Source organism: Malaya genurostris, chromosome 3 (assembly GCF_030247185.1).
Source record: "Malaya genurostris strain Urasoe2022 chromosome 3, Malgen_1.1, whole genome shotgun sequence".
Lineage (NCBI taxonomy): Eukaryota > Metazoa > Arthropoda > Insecta > Diptera > Culicidae > Malaya > Malaya genurostris.
In genome coordinates this window covers 206,128,685-206,147,444 of record NC_080572.1, presented here as the reverse complement: position 1 = coordinate 206,147,444, position 18,760 = coordinate 206,128,685, and the positions used below count along the sequence as shown (strand labels likewise).

The following is an 18,760-nucleotide window of genomic DNA, read 5'->3' as shown; positions in this document are numbered from 1 at the left end:
TAAAATACGATCAAACATACTTACAATTTTCATCGAACAACTTCAAACTTACTTCGACGGAAAAGAACAACTTCAAACTCCAGTTCGCTCGTATATCTCATCCAAGTCAGTTTATATAACAAAACCGCTTACGTTCGGGACAGAAGATACCAAGTACAGTATTGTGTAGTGAACAATAGAACGACCTCGAAATGAGTGAACCAAACGAACAAAAGCTACCGCCGACACGAAAAATACAAATGTTGTTGACTTCAGACAGTGCAAAATTCTACCTTCAATACGAGAACTTGAAGGTTTGCTTAAGGAGTAAATGCATCTTGACATTAAACGTGTGCATTTACTTCAATGCAATAAGACAAATAATGTTGTTTACATCCAGTTTTATAAAGAGTTGGATGCAATTCAATTCGCAAAAGACAATAACAATGTGCACTATGTGGAGCACGAGAACATTAAGTACAACATTCCAGGATATATGGAAGATAGTGCTATAGAAGTGCGTGTGCATGATCTTCCCTCAAGCGTTGCCGATTCATATACTCGCAAAACTATGTCCCAATACGAAGAGATTCTCTCTCTGGAAAAAGAAAAGTGGAAGAATTTTTCCCCAGTATTCTAAATGGCGTACGTTTATTACGCATACACTTGAAGAAGCCTATACCTTCTTATGTGATTTTCGGTCAAGATACAAGACTGCCGTGCTGATTGTTACCTATGACAATCAGATGGCCACATGTCAATATTGCCAAAAAGCTGTTCACTACGGTAAGCCATGTGATAAACTGGACAAGGAGACAACCACACCAAAGGAGAATGGTGCTTCTTTCACACCAACCCCAAGCAACCCCTGTACACTTGTAACAGCCACCAACAACAATGAAGCACCCCCTTCAACGAAACCATCAGTATCCCCTATAGCACAAAGTACACCAGCTGTACAACAACCAATGTACAACAAGGCGCATCTACGGCAACTCTCAACGAGCCCAAGACTACGATCAACAAGGAAAACGAACATAAAACGGAAATCACACACAACACCGACGATGAAGCAATGGATGATGGGATAAGCCGCGGACAAAGTGATCCCCGATCCTCGTTGGATGGAAATGGAAACTCATCTTCCTCTAGAAAAAGGGTGACAACGAGATCCAATAGCAAAAAAAAAACTTAAGTAACAAAAATGTAAGCCAATCGGCCACGTAAAGCTTTAACGCAAAAAGGCCAGAATAAAAATTTTATTATAAAAAAACAACTTCAAACTTACCTTTGAAGAAAGGGAATCGTCCATTACAATAGCGGTGAGAATAACTGGGCGTGGTCCGACACTTACAAGAAGTTTTTTAAATATTCGTTAACAAAATTCCCACAATTTTCTCGAACAACGTTCAATGCACGGTGAGTGAAATTTGTTATCAATATAGAAATAGAGTAAAAATTACTCAGTTTTCTAAATCAATATTACTCACTTTCTGACATCTGAACTAAATAACTAAAAGTACCAATTTTAGGTTTTCAGCTTGAATCACACGATTAACTTGTAAATTTTCACAAAATTCCATATAAATCTGATAACTTCGATCGGTTGACTTCGTTTAATTTTGGGTGGAAACTTCGCAGTTTCCATCGCTTGAACAGTTTTCAGCTTCGCGAATCAGCATTATTCAATGAATAACACTTTTAATCTTTTTCACCAATCAACACACACTTGCCACAACTGCACTATCACTCCAAATTGCCGTTTCGACCAATTACTTTACCATGAGTTGTATAATACATATTGAAATTAGACTTTCTGGAGAGCAGCACATGGGCACCGCTTCGTACTCCCAGTGATTCCAGCTCATCGACTCAAAACACAAACGCAGTGTCTTTGAGCGGAAATTCAAAGGAGAAATATCAGTTTGTATGGTTCATTTTTCTAAATAAACTGATGTTGTTTCTTCAAGTTTCATCGAGAGGTAGCGGAGTAAACTGCCTTGCGGTTTTTAACAACGACTGTTTCTCCTAAGATTGTAAGTAGAACCTCAAAAAGGACGACCTTAAAAAATACATATATAACGAATCACGGTTAACCAGTTAGGGGTGATAAACTTTCGAAAGTGCTCACTTTATCCGGGTAGTACTGTACATCCTCAAGCACTACACCCTAATGGCACACACTGGCGAACTTCAAGAACCTCGTCGGGATGAAAACTGAATGATTGCTCTGAAGGGTCCTTTCGAGATATGGGATGATATTGAAATTAAATATTTTACTGCAACGCCCGATTGCGCAATGAAAGAAATAAAAGGATTACTTCCCGTTTCAATGAATCCCGTGATGGAAACAAGAAACGATGGCAAAGGAAAAAGGTGTTACAATGAAATGTCGACGACGCGACACGAAGAAAAACACTCAATCGAATTTTCGCTTCGCAGTCGTATTGCCGTGGCGTGCCACGCTCTCTCTATTATGCTCATTCGATTTGGCTTGTGCTTGATTTTAAACCTCGAGTACCTACGGCAGCCACCACACGTACCTAACCAGCTGAAGAGCCCTCTTGACAGAATGTTACTGATTTCTCGTTCTTTTGTTCCTCACGCCACAAATTACAACCCGAGTGGCGGTTCCTTATCCGAAGTGGTTTTTATTGGTTTGTCCTTTTAATCAGCGTGAATTGCTTATTTAGAAAACGGCGACCCGTGATACGGCTTTGAAGAAGGCAATCAATGAACCATGTAAACACTGCCGCACAGTAGCCTATCAAAGGCTCCGAAGTGCTCCAGAAAGTCACGACACGGTGCTAAATATACATGCGTTAAAAATGCTAATTCAGAGACACGCCGCTCTTATTCCATAAAACCACGCAGATCCCGTTCCCTTGCATCAGATCGCCATCAGACTGACAATCAAGTTGAACAACGGAATCCTGATTTGGAAACACTCAAACAGCTTGTGTTCCGACTAAAAGTGGCAAACAGGCCGCCACCCATTTCTGTATGCCATGTGATTACATCTATTCACGATTGATTGTGCATCAGAAAAGCATCCCAATTAGATTTGTTTTTGATTCGCGATATGGACGAAGAAAATTTTCATTGCAACAATAAGTGGATTCTGTGGATTATTTCCGAGCAAGGAGTAGGTGAAACCATTACTATTTGTCACACGATTAAAACTAAAACAGTAAAAGTAGCGTCTGGCTACAGTGAAATGTAACAACATAAACCCTACTATGCACCATTTGTACGGGACTAGCCCACGAAAGAATAATTATAGAGCACCCGACATTTATTAACATTGAATTCCCGTTAGCCTGAAAGACATCTGTCTGAATTGACATGTTTCCCGGACGATGAATGCAAAGCAAAAGCTGCGATGTACGTTGAGAAATCGAGCCAAACAAGAACGAGATGCATTGTGCCCCCGTACGAATGTCAATGTAGGAGCCGACGCAGACCTCAGGAGAGAGTCGGACGAAATATGAAAGAGTTTGTCGAAACCGTCAAAACATGCAGTAACACCGTCATAATTACATGCTGTCGTGTGTTGCTACCGTCGCTATTGTATATAGATATGGGATAGCAAAAGCACAAAGTATAAACTGCACCTATGTTTCTAAAAAAAAGTTTAATGCTGGCTGGTGATATCACACGTGAAGACATACACATGGTTTTTTCGTAACATGAATCGTAACTACCAAAATGTGTCAGCGGTGCGCTCGATAACGACATTATCTTAAGCACGCGACAGATTGCTGTGAGAAGCTAACTCATATCCATCAATAACTATCACTGATTGGGTTGAAGTATGTATTAAGTTAAACAAGAAAAAATTAGAAGTAAACAATAAAATTGTTCATTAATTATTATTGGTAACAAAATAACAATTGAAAATAATCTATAGTTATTATAGGAAAATCGAAAATTACCCTTTTTTCTTGGGCAAAATAAAACAATACCTGAGCGACATATTGAATAATAATTATCAAGTCATTATAGTCTGGGTGCCGGCATTGCTCCATTCCAGGCAATGAAAGAGCCGATATTCTAGCCAAACGTGATGCTATCGAGAGTGAAATTTATGAGAGACCGATTTCTTTCAACGAATTCTATAGCGCGTCTCGCCAAAAAACACTTGCCAGCTTGCAAGCTTTTTGGGATAAAAATGATCTAGGTCGATGGATGCACTCAATTGTTCCTAAAATATCGACAAAGGCATGGTTCAGGGAACTGGATGTGAGTAGGGATTTCATTCGTGTGATGTTCAGACTCATGTCCAATCACTACACGTTAGATGCATAACTCCTTCGAATTGGACTTTCCGAGACCAATCATTGTGGCGAAGGTTATCGCGATATTGATCATGTCGTTTGGGCATGCGTGGAGTATCGTGAATGCTGCATGATGAGCTTCTAATCCGCGGCTTCGATGTCGTAGCACTGCAGAAACTTCGTTGTACGGGACAGAAGGTGTGGAAAAGTGGGCATCGAGCGGCTACCTTTCACCAGAGCTGTGGCACAACCAGCGTTCTAGGAACGGGATTTATAGTGTTGGGCAAGATGCGTCAGCGCGTGATTGGGTAGCCGCCTATCAGTGATAGGATGTGCGTATTGAAGATCAAGGGCCGTTTCTTCAATTACAGCATCATCAACGTGCACTGCCCACATGAGACGAGACCCGATGACGAGAAGGAAGCATTCTACGCGCAGCTGGAACAAACCTACGACAGCTACCCACAGCGGGATGTAAAAATCGTCATCGGCGACATGAATGCTCAGGTAGGCCGGGAGGCAATGTACAGACCCGTGATCGGGCTGGAGAGCCTGCACTGCGGTAACAAACGACAACGGTCAACGATGCGTAAACTTTGCAGCCTCCCGAAGAATGGTAGTTCGAAGCACCTTCTTCCCCCACAAAGATATCCACAAAGCCACCTGGAGATCACCTGATCAACATACGGAAAATCAAATCGACCACGTTACCATCGACGGGCGATTCTTCTCCGACGTCATCAATGTCCGCACCTACCGCAGTGCCAATATTGATTCTGACCACTACCTTGTCGCGGTTTGTATGCGCTCAAAACTATCGACGGTGCACAACAGTCGTCGCACAGAAACGCCGGGACTCAATCTCGAGCAGCTAAGTAGCATTCGTACTGCAAAGGAATACGCGCAAAAACTGGAGCTAGTGCTATCAACGGAAGAGCAGCTTCGCGCGGCGACTCTTGAAGACGGCTAGAGGAACATAAAGTCGCCGTGAGTAGCACTGCTGCAACCGTTCTAGGTACGAGGTTATCGAATCGAGGAAATGACTGGTTTGACGGCGAATGTCAGCAGTTGGTCGAAGAGAAGAATGCAGCAAGGGCGAGGATCAGGCGCGTATACAGGGGGGTGTTTTAGGGGTTCAAACCCCCTCCGAAACTCAAAAAAGTATGATATTATGTAAACTCTTTTTTTCAAATAAGTAAAAAATAAAATGAATAATTTTCAACAAACGACTCCACAATAAAAAAAATTCAAATAATTATATAAAATGTTCCATTTGTATGGAAATTGATCAACATGTTCTGAAACACCCCCCGAAATTTTTTTCTGGGTACGCGCCTGGCGAGGATGCTGCAACACCGCACGAGAGCGAACGAGAAACGATACAGACAGGCGCGGAACAAACAGAACACGGTTTTCCGGAGGAAAAAGCGCCACCAGGAAGACCAAGATCACGAAGCGATGGAACAGCTGTACCGCGCAAATTACGCACGGAGGTTCTATGAGAAGGTGAATCGCTCACGTAGAAGACACACGCCACAGGCCGAAATGTGCAGAGATACCAGTGGTAACCTTCTCACGAACGAACGTGAGGTGATCGACAGGTGGAAGCAGTACTATGACGAGCATCTGAATGGCGAAGCACAAGGAACAGAGAACGGTACAGGAATCAATCTGGGTGCACGCTCTGCCGACGACAGATTCTCAGCCTCTGATCTGTCGGAGATAAGTGAGGAGATCGGCAAGCTGAGGAACAACAAAGCCGCGGTTAATGACCAGTTGCCAGGCGAGCTGCTCAAACATGGAGGAGATGCACTGGCTATAGCGCTGCACTGGACGATTTCTAGGATTTGGGAGGAGGAGATTCTACCGCAGGAATGGATGGATGGAGTGGTATGTCCCGTCTACAAAAAGGGCGATAAGCTAGACTGTTGCAATTACCGCGCAATCACATTGCTGAACGCCGCCTACAAGGTACTCTCCCAAATCCTTTGTCGTCGTCTATCACTAATAGCTAAGGAATTCGTAGGGCCGTACCAAGCGGGATTTACTGGAGCCCGCGTCACTACGGATCACATATTCGCGATAAGACAAGTATTCCAGAAGTGTCGTGAATACAACGTACCCACGCATCACCTATTCATTGACTTCAAAGCGGCATACGACACAATCGATCGAGAACACCTATGGCAGATAATGCACGAATACGGTTTCCCGGATAAACTGACGCGATTGGTCAAAGCAACGATGGATAGAGTGATGTGCTACGTCCGAGTATCTGGGACGCTCTCGAGTCCCTTCGAGTTTCGGAGAGGGCTACGTCAAGGTGATGGACTTTCTTGTATCATCTTTTTTTTTTTTTTTTTTTTTTTTTGTTCTGGTCACCGCAACTTTGTTCAATTATGGTTGTTTGTTGATTTTTTTCGGTCTTGTATCTTGTTCAATATTGCCCTGGAAGGTGTGATTCGAAAAGCGAGGATCGACACGAGTGGCACGATCTTCCGAATGTCCGTACAACTTTTTGGCTTCGCTGACGATATTGATATTGTGACACGTAACCTTGAGAAGATGACGGAAACCTACATCGGACTGAAAGCTGAAGCTAGGCGTATCGGACTGGCTATAAATGCGTCGAAAACCAAATACATGAGAGGAAGAGGCTCTAGAGAAAAAACACTACGCCTCCCACCACGAATATTGATAGACGGTGACGATATCGAGGTGGTTGACGAGTTCGTGTATTTGGGCTCACTGGTGACCGCCGATAATGACACCAGCAGAGAAATTCATAGACGTATTTTGGCAGGGAATCGTGCGTACTTTGGACTCAGAAAAACCCTCCGATCGAGAAAAGTACGCAACCGCACGAAATTGACCATCTACAAAACGCTCATTAGACCGGTTGTTCTCTATGGCCACGAGACCTGGACTATGCTGGCAGAGGACCAACGCGCCCTCAGTGTTTTCGAAAGAAAGGCACTGAGGACCATCTATTACGGAGTGCAGATGGAAGACGGAACGTGGAGACGGCGTATGAATCACGAATTGCAACAGTTTCTAGGAGAACCACCCATCGTACGGACAGCTAAAATCGGACATCTACGATGGGTTGGGCATGTCATAAGGATGTCGGACGACAGCCCAGTGAAAATGGTTCTTGAATCTAATCCGACTGGTACAAGAAAAACAGGAGCGCAGCGAGCAAGGTGGATCGATCAAGTGGAGGGTGATCTCAGAAGCATCCGTGCCTTGTGTGGCTGGCGACGAGCAGCCATAGACCGAGTTATGTGGAGACGTATGCTTGATACAGCAAAGGACACCCCAGGCCTATAGCTGTTTGGTAAGGTAAGGTAAGGAGTATCGTGAAGTCAGATCTCAACTAATAAGTTCCTTGCATACCCAAGATAGACTATCCAATGTCTCAGCTCGCAATATTCTTGCTTGTCGTGACCTTTCGTACATGAAACTTCTTTATCATTTCATTGAGTCCATTGAAGCTCCAATTTAAATGTTACTTTCTGTTAGACTCCTTTCTCTTCCATGGGTTCAACCAATAGCCAGCTATCTTTTATTGAATAAAAGTGATGAACTGATACAAACAAACCTAAAATAGTTATAAAAACATGTACAAAATAAATGTATTTTATTTTATGTAATTAACAATAGCATATCGCTTGATAAAAACAGTGTTTAGATTAACTAATGAATACCAACATACTAATATGATATTCGAAATGTATTAAGCTTAAAGTACTATGTATTGTGGATGCTACAGGGAAGAAAAACTTATGTATATTGCCTATTTAATAAACGTATTTATGAAAAAAACGAAAATTAAACATAAGAAATAATGGACCGTTAGAATTATAGAAATACCATTACCAAGAGCAACCAAGGCGCTACAGACGAATTGAGCTGTTTATCGTCGATGTAGCCGCAATGTTTACTACCTTGAAACCAAAATCTGATTATCTAATTCAACCTATATCGAAATTCCGTTTCCAGTGGCAAAATTACAGCCTGTTACTTACAAAGTCCGACAAAACAGTAAGATTGTCAGCAGACGAAAGCTTTCTATAAGCTGAACTGAGCTGAAGTAGATCGCCCGTAGTAGCACTTCATGATTGACCGAATGAGTGGAAATCTACAATGAATCAAGAAAATGAACTAACTTTTCAACTACTAAGGAGAAGGAAGGAATGTTAATCCGGAGCTCGTTGTATCTAGAGACCGCGATTACCTCCGCTTGAGCATTTTTAGTTTTGCGAATCAACATTATTCAATAAATATCACTCTCCCTACTAAACAAACACTTGCCACACCTGCACTATCACTCAAACTAACTGTTCCGACCAAAGTTTCTACTATACGTATCAAACAACACATTGAAATTAGACTTTTTTAGAGCAGCACTTAAACACCGCATCGTACTCCCAGTGATGCCAACTCTCTCTCTTTCTCTCTCTCTCTCTCTCTCTATCAGCAGACGAAAGCTTCCTATAAGAACACAAACTGTCAATTTGAACTGAATTTTCGCGACATCTAGCTGCGAGTATCTGTGTTAAAATAACAGGTGATTGCGCATGCGCAATCGACAAGCTACACTGAGTGCGAAATGCGTGCAATATAAGTGGTTCTATTCTTTCATATTCAGACTAATTGTGCAAACCGAGTTCATTAGGCAGGATGATAGGCAGTTTCAAATTGATTTCATTTTATTGCAATCAAAACAAAATTTGAATGTTGCTATCATTCTTACCTTTCTGAAACAGAAATTTCGAATATTCCGAGTAACCATAAGTATTAGGTGGTAGCACTGAGCAGGCTTGAAATCAACACTAGTACGACATAAATTTTTATTAAGACACATATTTGAAATCTTAAAGCAGAAAAACAAAACAGTAAAGTAGCATAATAGTTATGATTCTAAAGTGTCAATAAAAATGTATAAGCATTAACAATTCTATACTGTAAATAATCATTTAGTGCTATTATCGAACAAGTATAATGTTATTATAATAACAAAATATATCGCTGGTTTTTTTTCTGAAAAATCCTTTCAGATCAGTTGACCTGGCGAAAACATAACATGCGCGTAGAAAAAACATTTAGAAATGGATATAGTTTCCTTGAAGTGCAGTTTTTTATTTATCAAACTATTCGACAAAAGCACAGCTTAATGAAACAATTTATCAACTTCATCGAATTTCAGAAATCGAAGATTCGAATATTTTCATTTCTCTTGTCATTCTAGCTCATTCTACCCCAAGCACAGTTCATTTCAAATCGAATATGTTCTAAAATCGAATAGTCAATAATAACAATAAATTTTTTGACCAGATACTACTACTTATGAGAATTTTCTGACAAAAGTCATATTGAGTTTCAAATCGAACACATTTCACTGCACTCAGATATATACGGTACGGTTTAAATAGAAGAATCCTCACTTCAACAGAGGATGATAAATAAAGCTTTCCAAGTTCGAGACTATTCTTAGGAATAACATTGATCATAGAAATTTAATATGGGGAACTATCCAAAGCTCTCGACAGTTTTTTTTTGTTTCATTTCAGTTTTGTTTATGATAACAGAAAAAAATTGAAATCGGGTGAAAGTTTTTTTTTTTGACATCAAACTTCATTCTATTTTTTTGACATCAAACTTCATACGTTTAATGGCAGTAGCAAAGCTATTTACGATTTCTCTTCTGACAATTTTCGCGATAAATCGAACTCGAAGTAGGCTAACATGTACAGAAATTTCCTGGACATGTAGACTTTGTCACGAAAAGTCACTTTGAAAACTTTGTTTTTCGAAAATTTAACTTTTTTAAATCATTTCTTTTTCAAAAAGTTATTGTCGAAAAATGACATGTCGTATAAAAACCTAGTGCTAGTGATTTTCTCAAAATCAGTACAGTTTTTTAAAAAAACGAGTGGGTAATGTCACAGCCATAACTGGAGAAAGTAAATAAAACTAACATATTCATTTTTTAAGCCATTTAGTTATTAGGAGCATACAAATAAATCTCGCTCCCGGGACCAACGGCGCTGAACTGAACTCATTTTCAGAAACCAATGGTTCCGAATTTAGCTCAAGAACCTTAAGGAACTGAATTCAGTTCCAACATCTAGCTCTAAAATCCATATTCCGAGTTTAGTTTCAGCATGCAGGTTCTGAGTTCTGGAAATGAATTCGGAAATTGAATTTAGTAATTAGATTCCGAAACTAAATTCAGAAATTAGTCGATGGTTTAGAAGTCAGTTCTAAAATTTTGGTTCGGAGTCAGATCTAATATTTTGTTTCAGAATCCAGATAAAAAAATCATTATTCTGGATGAGAATCCTGAACATAAGCCGAGTTCAGTTCCAAAATTCAGTCAAGAAACAATTTCCAGAATTAGGATTCAGTTTCGGATTCATAGCTTTTAATTCTGATCCTTTAATCAGGAACTTAATTCTGAAACTGAAATCTGAATCTAAATTCTGAACCAGAATTCCAGAAGTTCTGATTTCAGTTCTAGAATCTAAATAAAAATTCAGTTCTCTGCTGCTATCGGTTAAAGTCGAGTATTCGCCACGACGTCCAAAATAGGATGAACGCACGACATGAGCGTTTAAGGCTCTAAACCACGCAGAGAATTTGTTGTTAGTGATGTTGTTGGAAGATTCAAATCACGACGTCCAGTTCCGTCAGACCAACTAGCAGAAATGATCGATTTGCGACCAAAGTTTGCCTTGTATACTAATCCAGTAGAACATAGGGACTGATATGTGCCTGAATAGTAAACGTGATGAGTTTTCCTCATTGTTGCCAAAAGATTAAATAAATTAGTTTCTGAGAAATTTATGGTTATATCACACATGAAAATTTAATCACAAATTGCTGATCACATTTCTGATGGCATGTAAAAAGGGATCATAATCACCTATCTTGGGACACAGTTTTATTCAAATATTTTTTTCTCCGATAAAATTTAGTGCAATTATTTGTTTCACACTTTTGCTGATCTCGAACTGATTAGAATGGTATAAGTTTATAAGAAGTTATTTTCCTCCAGCAATTATTGCGATAAGCATCAATATAAATATGAAATTGTTCTGAATTCGAAAATACTGCAACTCTTATTCGAACCACTATGTTGATAAGAACGAACCATGCTAAAATTGAAACGAAGTAAAATGTCATGAAAACCTATTTTAATTTACCTAATGGTGTAAAGATGCCTCTCTCATATCAATAAACAACAGAAATGTATGTTGTAATATACTATGATAAACATTACTCTTTAGAATGGACTTTAGCCTATAAGTCATTTCGCACCCTCTCATTCTGCTACTAACGCAGAAGGCGATAGCACCCAGTCGACGCCGTTCTATTGAATGAGATAGGAACTTGTGAGGACTGAGTCAAATGGTGAGATATTTGAGTCAAATAATGAGATAACTAAGTCCTCACAAGTTCCTATCTCATGCCTCCCCGTGTGTCTATGATGATATTTGGTCAATAGAACGGCGTCGACTGGGTTAGTAGCAGAATGAGATGGTGCGGAATGACTTATAAGTTAAAGCCTATCCTAAATTGCAATGTTTATCATAGTATATCACAACATATAGTTCTGTCGTTTATTACATCATGTATCATTATTATTATTATTATTATTATTTTTTTTTTGTTTTGATTATAGAGGTTTTAACCATAATGTCATTCGCCTCTTCGAGCCAGAAAAACTTTCTAACTCTATGTACGGGGTTGGGAATCGAACCCATATGGGCTGCGTGAGAAGCATCGACTAACCCATCACGCTATACCCGTCCCCAATTATTATTATTATTATTATTATTATTATTATTATTATTATTATTATTATTATTATTATTATTATTATTTTTATTATTATTATTATTTTTTTTTTATTATTATTATTATTATTATTATTATTATTATTATTATTATTATTATTATTATTATTATTATTATTATTATTATTATTATTATTAGCTGTTATATTGTAGTTTTTGCAATGACTGAGCGGAAAAATATATTGGAGAAGCCAAATGAATGAAAAACTAACAGAAAAGATGATTTTTTGGAAAAAGATACGCTCAGAGACAGGACTCGAACATGCATTCTTATGCATTCCGTGCATACGCGCTACCATTTCGCCACTCTGAATCTTTTTTTAGTCACTCTAAAGCGCCAGTCAGACATAGTAGAACGTACATCGAACATGGTTTACTTCCTGGCCGTCACCCGACTGATACCTTACATCCAAACATCTTCTCAGTCCATCAAACACTAGTCTTCTCGCTTTATACCTATTTCTCCGATCAAGCATTGAGTAGGAGAGTGTATTTATAATCATTGTCACCTTCTTTAATGGTGCCAGTCGCTGGCTGGACATCGGCTTTTGTATGATATTATACTGCATTGCATTATAGGAGTAGTACCATGTACCACTGCGCAACATATAAATATGTTTTCTTTATAAGTCATCACTTTTAAAGTAATCTTTTAACTAAATATCAAGGTCATCACAAGGTGAGCTTGGTCCTCACAGGTGCCTGTCTCATGCCATGTCATGTGTGTCTGTGGTAACAGTTGGTCGATGGAATGCGTTGATGGCAGAATGAGAGGATGCGAAATGGCATATAAATTCAAGCCCATTATACATAGTAATATATATCATAGCATATAGCAAATTTTTTTTTCATTATATTATTTATTATATATTTCATTGTACTATATTAAATTGCTTTTTAATATTAATTTGTCATCAATAATAATATTACATATTATTTTTATAGATGTTTATATTATTATTACTATTAGAAGAGAAACATTCTACTTCCTGCAGTATTGCGAAGATAGAAGATCATAACTGACACTCTACATTAACTGTTATTTTGTATATTGTTTAATAATATATTATACTATATTGTATTATATTATATTATATTATATTATATTATATTATATTATATTATATTATATTATATTGTATTATTGGTTGGAAGAGCATCTTTTTTCCCGCGAAATACAAGTAAGTAACTCTACTTACATATCCGCCCAATTCAAGACCTTTCATTTAAATTTAAGCTTGTGAAAATCGGTTCAGCCATCTATAAGAAAAGTTAATACAAAAAAACGTTACATAACCACATACACACACCGATATTTTGTTGCTCGACGAACTTAGTCGAATAGAAAATGACACTCGGGCCTACGGGCCTCAGTTCAAAAGTCGGTAACAAACAACAAGAGATATTCACGGTCGAATATTAAATACTCTCTAGAAGGGTAAATCTTGAAAAGGCCCCCCATAGTAATTCAAGACTAAATCGGTTGACTGGTCTCCTAGAGATACGAGTGCACTTTTTCATTTTTTTGCACATTTTATCCTGTTACTTTCGAGCCGAAAATTTAACCTGGATAATATTCATGAACTGGCTATGGACCAAGAGACTTTTCATTCGAATCTAAGATTATAAAAACCGGTTCAGACGTTTATAAGAAATTGGAGTGATTTCAATTACACGTTTTTAAGTTCATTTTGCACATTTTACCCTGTAACTCGCGAACTAGAATTCGGATCCAGATAAAACTCAACAGCAACCTAATAGGCCTTTAATTTAAATCAAGTCTTAGTTGAAGAAAACCGAGTGCACTTTTTATTCATTTTTTGAAATTTTTACGCCGTTACTTCCAAACCGGAAGTTCGATCCGGGTGAAATTCAATAGCACCCTATGGGACCAAGAGAACTTTCATTTCAATCTGAGTTTGTGAAAATCGGTCCAGCCATATCCGAGAAAATCGAATGCACATTTTGTTATATACACACATACATACACAAACACATACATACACACATACAGATACACACACAGAGACATTTGATCAGTTCGTCGAGCTGATTCGAATGGTATATGACATTCGGCTCTTCGAGCCTCGGTGAAAAAGTCGGTTTTTACAGTGATTGCATTACGTTTCTATATGAGAAAGGCAAAAAGATGCTGTGAACAGTTTATTTGTTGTTTAGAAAGAATTACATATAACAGTATTAAAAATCGTGTTTAACTTTGATCTCAAGCATCGCTTTATCATACAGCGCTCAAAACTGCTACTGCTGGAATAGGGCAAAAAGTCGCTTACACAAAAATACCGATATCTCCTTTAAAAAATGAAGAAATAGATTTTAACAATCTATGACTTGTTGGACAGCTAAATCTAAAATTTAAAACATAACAATGATGATGATGTTGGTCCCACCTCATACCCCTACAAAAGTGTGAGCAAAAACGATCTGATTAATCTAGCAGGTATAGATTTTTCTTCAAAAGAACGACTGACCACAAAATAACATTCAAATATTTGGGATTTACTATCCAGGGTTAATCAAGAAAATTTCCAACCCGGGAAGATTCTTGATCACATCAGGAATCGAGCCCGACATCTCTACCAGTATCGGACAGTAATTCACCTGGCCCCTCCCGCCGGACCAGTTCATCGCTGCAAACATCAGCTACGATGGAGTAACGAGAATGCGGATTGGCAGAGCCAAGCTCAATTCCGTCAACAACTGTCGATCCCAATTAGTTTCCCGAATCTATTCCTTAAATTACCAAACAACCCTTGCGATCAAGGTCAAGAGTCAAACTTAACACACTGAATGCTAAGGCTCAATAATAAGTAATCGTTTGCAATTGGACAATTACTGAAAAATTGTGACAGATATTGTTAAAAAAACTGAAAATTTCGACATAAAACTTCGTATAACTGGAAAAATAAGCATTCAATAGCGATTCAGGCTGATGAGGACTAGTTTGATTAAACTCATTCCAGTCATCTCTGAGATCTTGACCTCTTTGTGAACAACACACCCGGACATTTGTTCAGTTAATCGAACTTCAATACAGTGGAATTAAATGGAATATATTTTCTCCTCAAAGATTTGATTTTAATAATTACTCGATTATGATATTACGTAGATTACGAGCTTCTACTTTTCCTCGTTAATAAGAGTAGGCGAATGACTAAAAAGTAAAAGTACTTCTCTTTGGTATCTCAAGTTGAGTTCATCATTGATTTCATAGAAACAACTACCATTGTTAGTCATTTTCTATTATTGTTAAGTACAAAAATCATTCAAAATAAATGTAAAACAATTGGTTTTGCCACTATACGGATTCAAATGCTTTTCCAATCTATTATTCGTGAAAAAAAGAAACAACTGAAGCGATTCGAGGGAGACAAAACTGGGCTTTGAAATCATGTCCTGCTGATACGACATTATGTTTCTCCTGGCATACTTACCATTTGACACGCGCGCACTTTCCCACGTTCTGGAACAAAGAATGCTAATTCATTTCACACAGACAGTCGAAGATGAAAAGCTGAAAACTGCTACAAATGTTAGGACAGTTGGGCGGCACTCGCATTTAAATCCCTTTATAATAGCTTCTGAATGTATGTACGGTTTCAATTTTTGCTACCCTCCAACCCCAGACAGTTCGCCAGGGAAGCTTTCAGGGTAGTTTAAGAAAATATACAGTAGACAGTAAAAAAAAGAGTATAGGCAAAATACGAGATGAAGTTTCGGATACACGGAAAACAATGAGAAGCATTTTCTAAATTTTTATAATAATATTTTAATACCGCCTTTTCGAATTTTGCAATTTACATTCACAATCGTTACAGATCTTTTATAATATAATTTTTATTACATTATATCATTAAAATATAATAATAAACAATTCTTAACGTCTAGCCACGTCTGAGTTGCCTGCAGAAGAAACATATCTAAAGCGGAACTACACCCGCTAGTTGCATTTTTTTTTAGAAATTTGTTGTCACAATTTCTTTATCGAAATTCGATTACAAGTGTCATTCCTTTTTGCATCCGCTTTTTGATCTTTTATTCAATAAAATTTATAAAACCAAAATTCCTATTCAATCAATTGAATTCCTCACTAAATATGTTTTATCTTTCTACCTTGTCTGCTTACATACAAATCATTTAAATATTTTAATACAATGTTTAACTTACTTCCATTCTCGTACTGTTTCATCACTACTGTGAAGTACTATGTACAAATTTGCTTTAAACTGTTTGCGTCGCGTTTAATTAAATTACCTGCTAATCACAATCATCACTTTCGTGTCCAAACTATTTTAGTAGTACTTTGACGAAACAAACAACTTGACGCCATTCGCTCCTTGCACGCTCCTTCATTCGATCAGATTCAATGAAAAAAAATCAAGTCCCTCCCTGCATCAACGTCACTTGCATCGCCGTCGATTGCCTTATTTACACTATTTAATGTAATCGCTTAAAACTGTTCCTTTCAAAAAACCGCTATTAATTTGATTTTCTGCTTCTATCGCAGGCTATTTCGCTTCTGCTGGTGCTGTTCTATTCGGTTGGATTTTTTTTAAATACTTTCTTCATATTGCATTCGAAGCTCTACGTCTGTTTGTCTCAATGGCAGCAAAAATGTGTTATAGGAAAAAAATAAAACAATGCAGCTTACTTGAAATGCCAACATGTAACTGTCCTGTGTCCAAATGCATCATATTCTACGGAATGTTTTATCGCATGACTTTATCTGGTATTTTGTTGAAAAGGAATGATTTGATTGGAGTTTCAAATTTCAAACGAAAGAGCACAGTCAAAATTTTTTGATAATTTTAAATATGTTGATTTTTTTTTTCTCCAGAAAATTCAAATCTCACTACTTGTGCTATTTTGAAAACAGAATGAAAAATGAAAGAAAAGTTGCATTACGATTAACACTTACAAATATTGCACAAAGCTATTATTTCTCTCAGCCCGTCTGATCAACGGCTCCGATACAATGGATCCGCGAGAATAAGTTAAGTTCCAGTGCTTAATACTGGTCTGCGGTTCCCTGAACCCGAGCACTCGGATCGATGCACGGACATCCGACGGTAATCAATACTGTACTTCAGGAACTCCACTGCATTTTTCACCGAAGATCTGCACCCATCGCATCACCTTCCCGGGAATTATTTTGCAATTTTCACTAATATGTATAATTATCGATAATCAGATCACTGTTCAGCTTGTTTGTATGTGTGTTTCAATTTTTTTTTTGTTGTTTCATTTTGTTTCGCCTTCAGCTCTAAATCCGGGCGTTCTAAACTTTTCTCTATTTACCACTAGGAATAATTAAAATTATAATTCACATTCTCGTTCTGTTAAACGGCCGGCCACACTCTGTAACAAAAGAGAAAAGAATATCAGTAAGTCAATAGAACAATCATAGAAACGTGTCGGTTGCTTATTAAGAGTTTTACGAGAAAGATTCCATTATTTGTGAAAGTAATTCTTTTCGAGAACGGATTGTTACTTTTCTTTAATCAAGCATAATGCCCAAGTGATCCATGCTCAAAAAAAAAAATTGAAGCCTTGCATGACTAGCATTTATTCAATCCCGTAGATAATCATTTACAAAAAGGGATAAAACGCATTGAAAGATCCAGACGTCTTTATTCAATAAAACAAACCTAAAACTAAATATCCCGTCGCTTTCGTTAAACCGACCGACAATGGATGAACTATTTGCCGATTTTTTTTTATCAACTCACCTGACGGTTCCGAAACAGTCGAATTTTCGAAAAGTGGTTAAGAGAGCACGGAGTTATGGTTTTTTCGGTACCAGTACCGTGCTGCATCGTATTCCGGACACATGCTAAAAATTGAGGAAAAATGAAAGAAAAATATCTATAATGTCATGCATGTCCAGGTAGCAGCAATGCAGCACGGTCAGCAATTTACTGTATCCGAAATTATGGGTAACAAATCATCAAGAAATACTCTACAGGAAAACATAAATTGACATTTTCGGGATTCCGGCACAACTTTCGGCGAGCGGAATAATGTTGATACGGTAAGCAATGGCTTTTACTGAGTGTGACGATATAAAATGAGCACAGAAGCGATTTGTTCTGATTTTCAAAGATTTCATGTTCATAACAAATAAATCGGTAAAACTATCTTTTTGCCCCAATGATTTTGAATTTGTACATGATTTAATATGAATAAATCATCTTTTCAAGTAATTTTTGATTAAGAATCTTATTTTTACAACACAATTCCTGTAGAATAAAAACATCAGTCAATGTATTTTTTACCCAAAGATGCTATTGAATGAATAAACAGACGACAATTAGCGCATTTTTTTCAGTATTACTAGCAGCACTGCAGCTGATAGTCGTAGCCAGGGGTGCGAAAATTTGACATTTTTTTATACTGTTGCCAAGCATAAGACAGTCACTGCCAACGATATGCGCAGCTGCTACGTTCAACAGTAGCCAACTCGCAATGACAAGAGAGCTTGGCGCAATCATGAGAGCCACGACACACGACAGCAATATTGAGAGCAGTTAATTTTGTCGCACTCTCTCACAGCAGTCAAAGCCACAGCGTTCGCTTTGTGGTAGTGTAGGTACATACTGGATAAGTAGCTGCTTTGTTCATTTT

General features: G+C 37.9%; 1 protein-coding gene across 6 annotated transcripts in view; it reads right to left on the bottom strand.

Annotated features, from left to right (window-relative positions):
* Nucleotides 1-15,916: 15,916 nt before the first annotated feature.
* Nucleotides 15,917-18,760, bottom strand: part of LOC131434897 (homeotic protein distal-less) — a 138,312-nt gene continuing 135,468 nt past the window's right edge. For 4 of the 6 annotated variants that reach the window (XM_058602149.1, XM_058602147.1, XM_058602148.1 and 1 more), the window contains exon 7: nt 15,917-17,494. Coding sequence is in view for 4 of the 6 variants with exons in the window: in XM_058602147.1 (XP_058458130.1) it covers nt 17,476-17,494 (19 nt within the window). In the remaining 2 variants the exon portion in view is untranslated. Of the gene's footprint in view, nt 17,495-17,865; nt 17,970-18,760 lie in introns of all 6 variants that reach the window. The other 2 variants (XM_058602145.1, XM_058602144.1) reach the window with 1 other exon arrangement.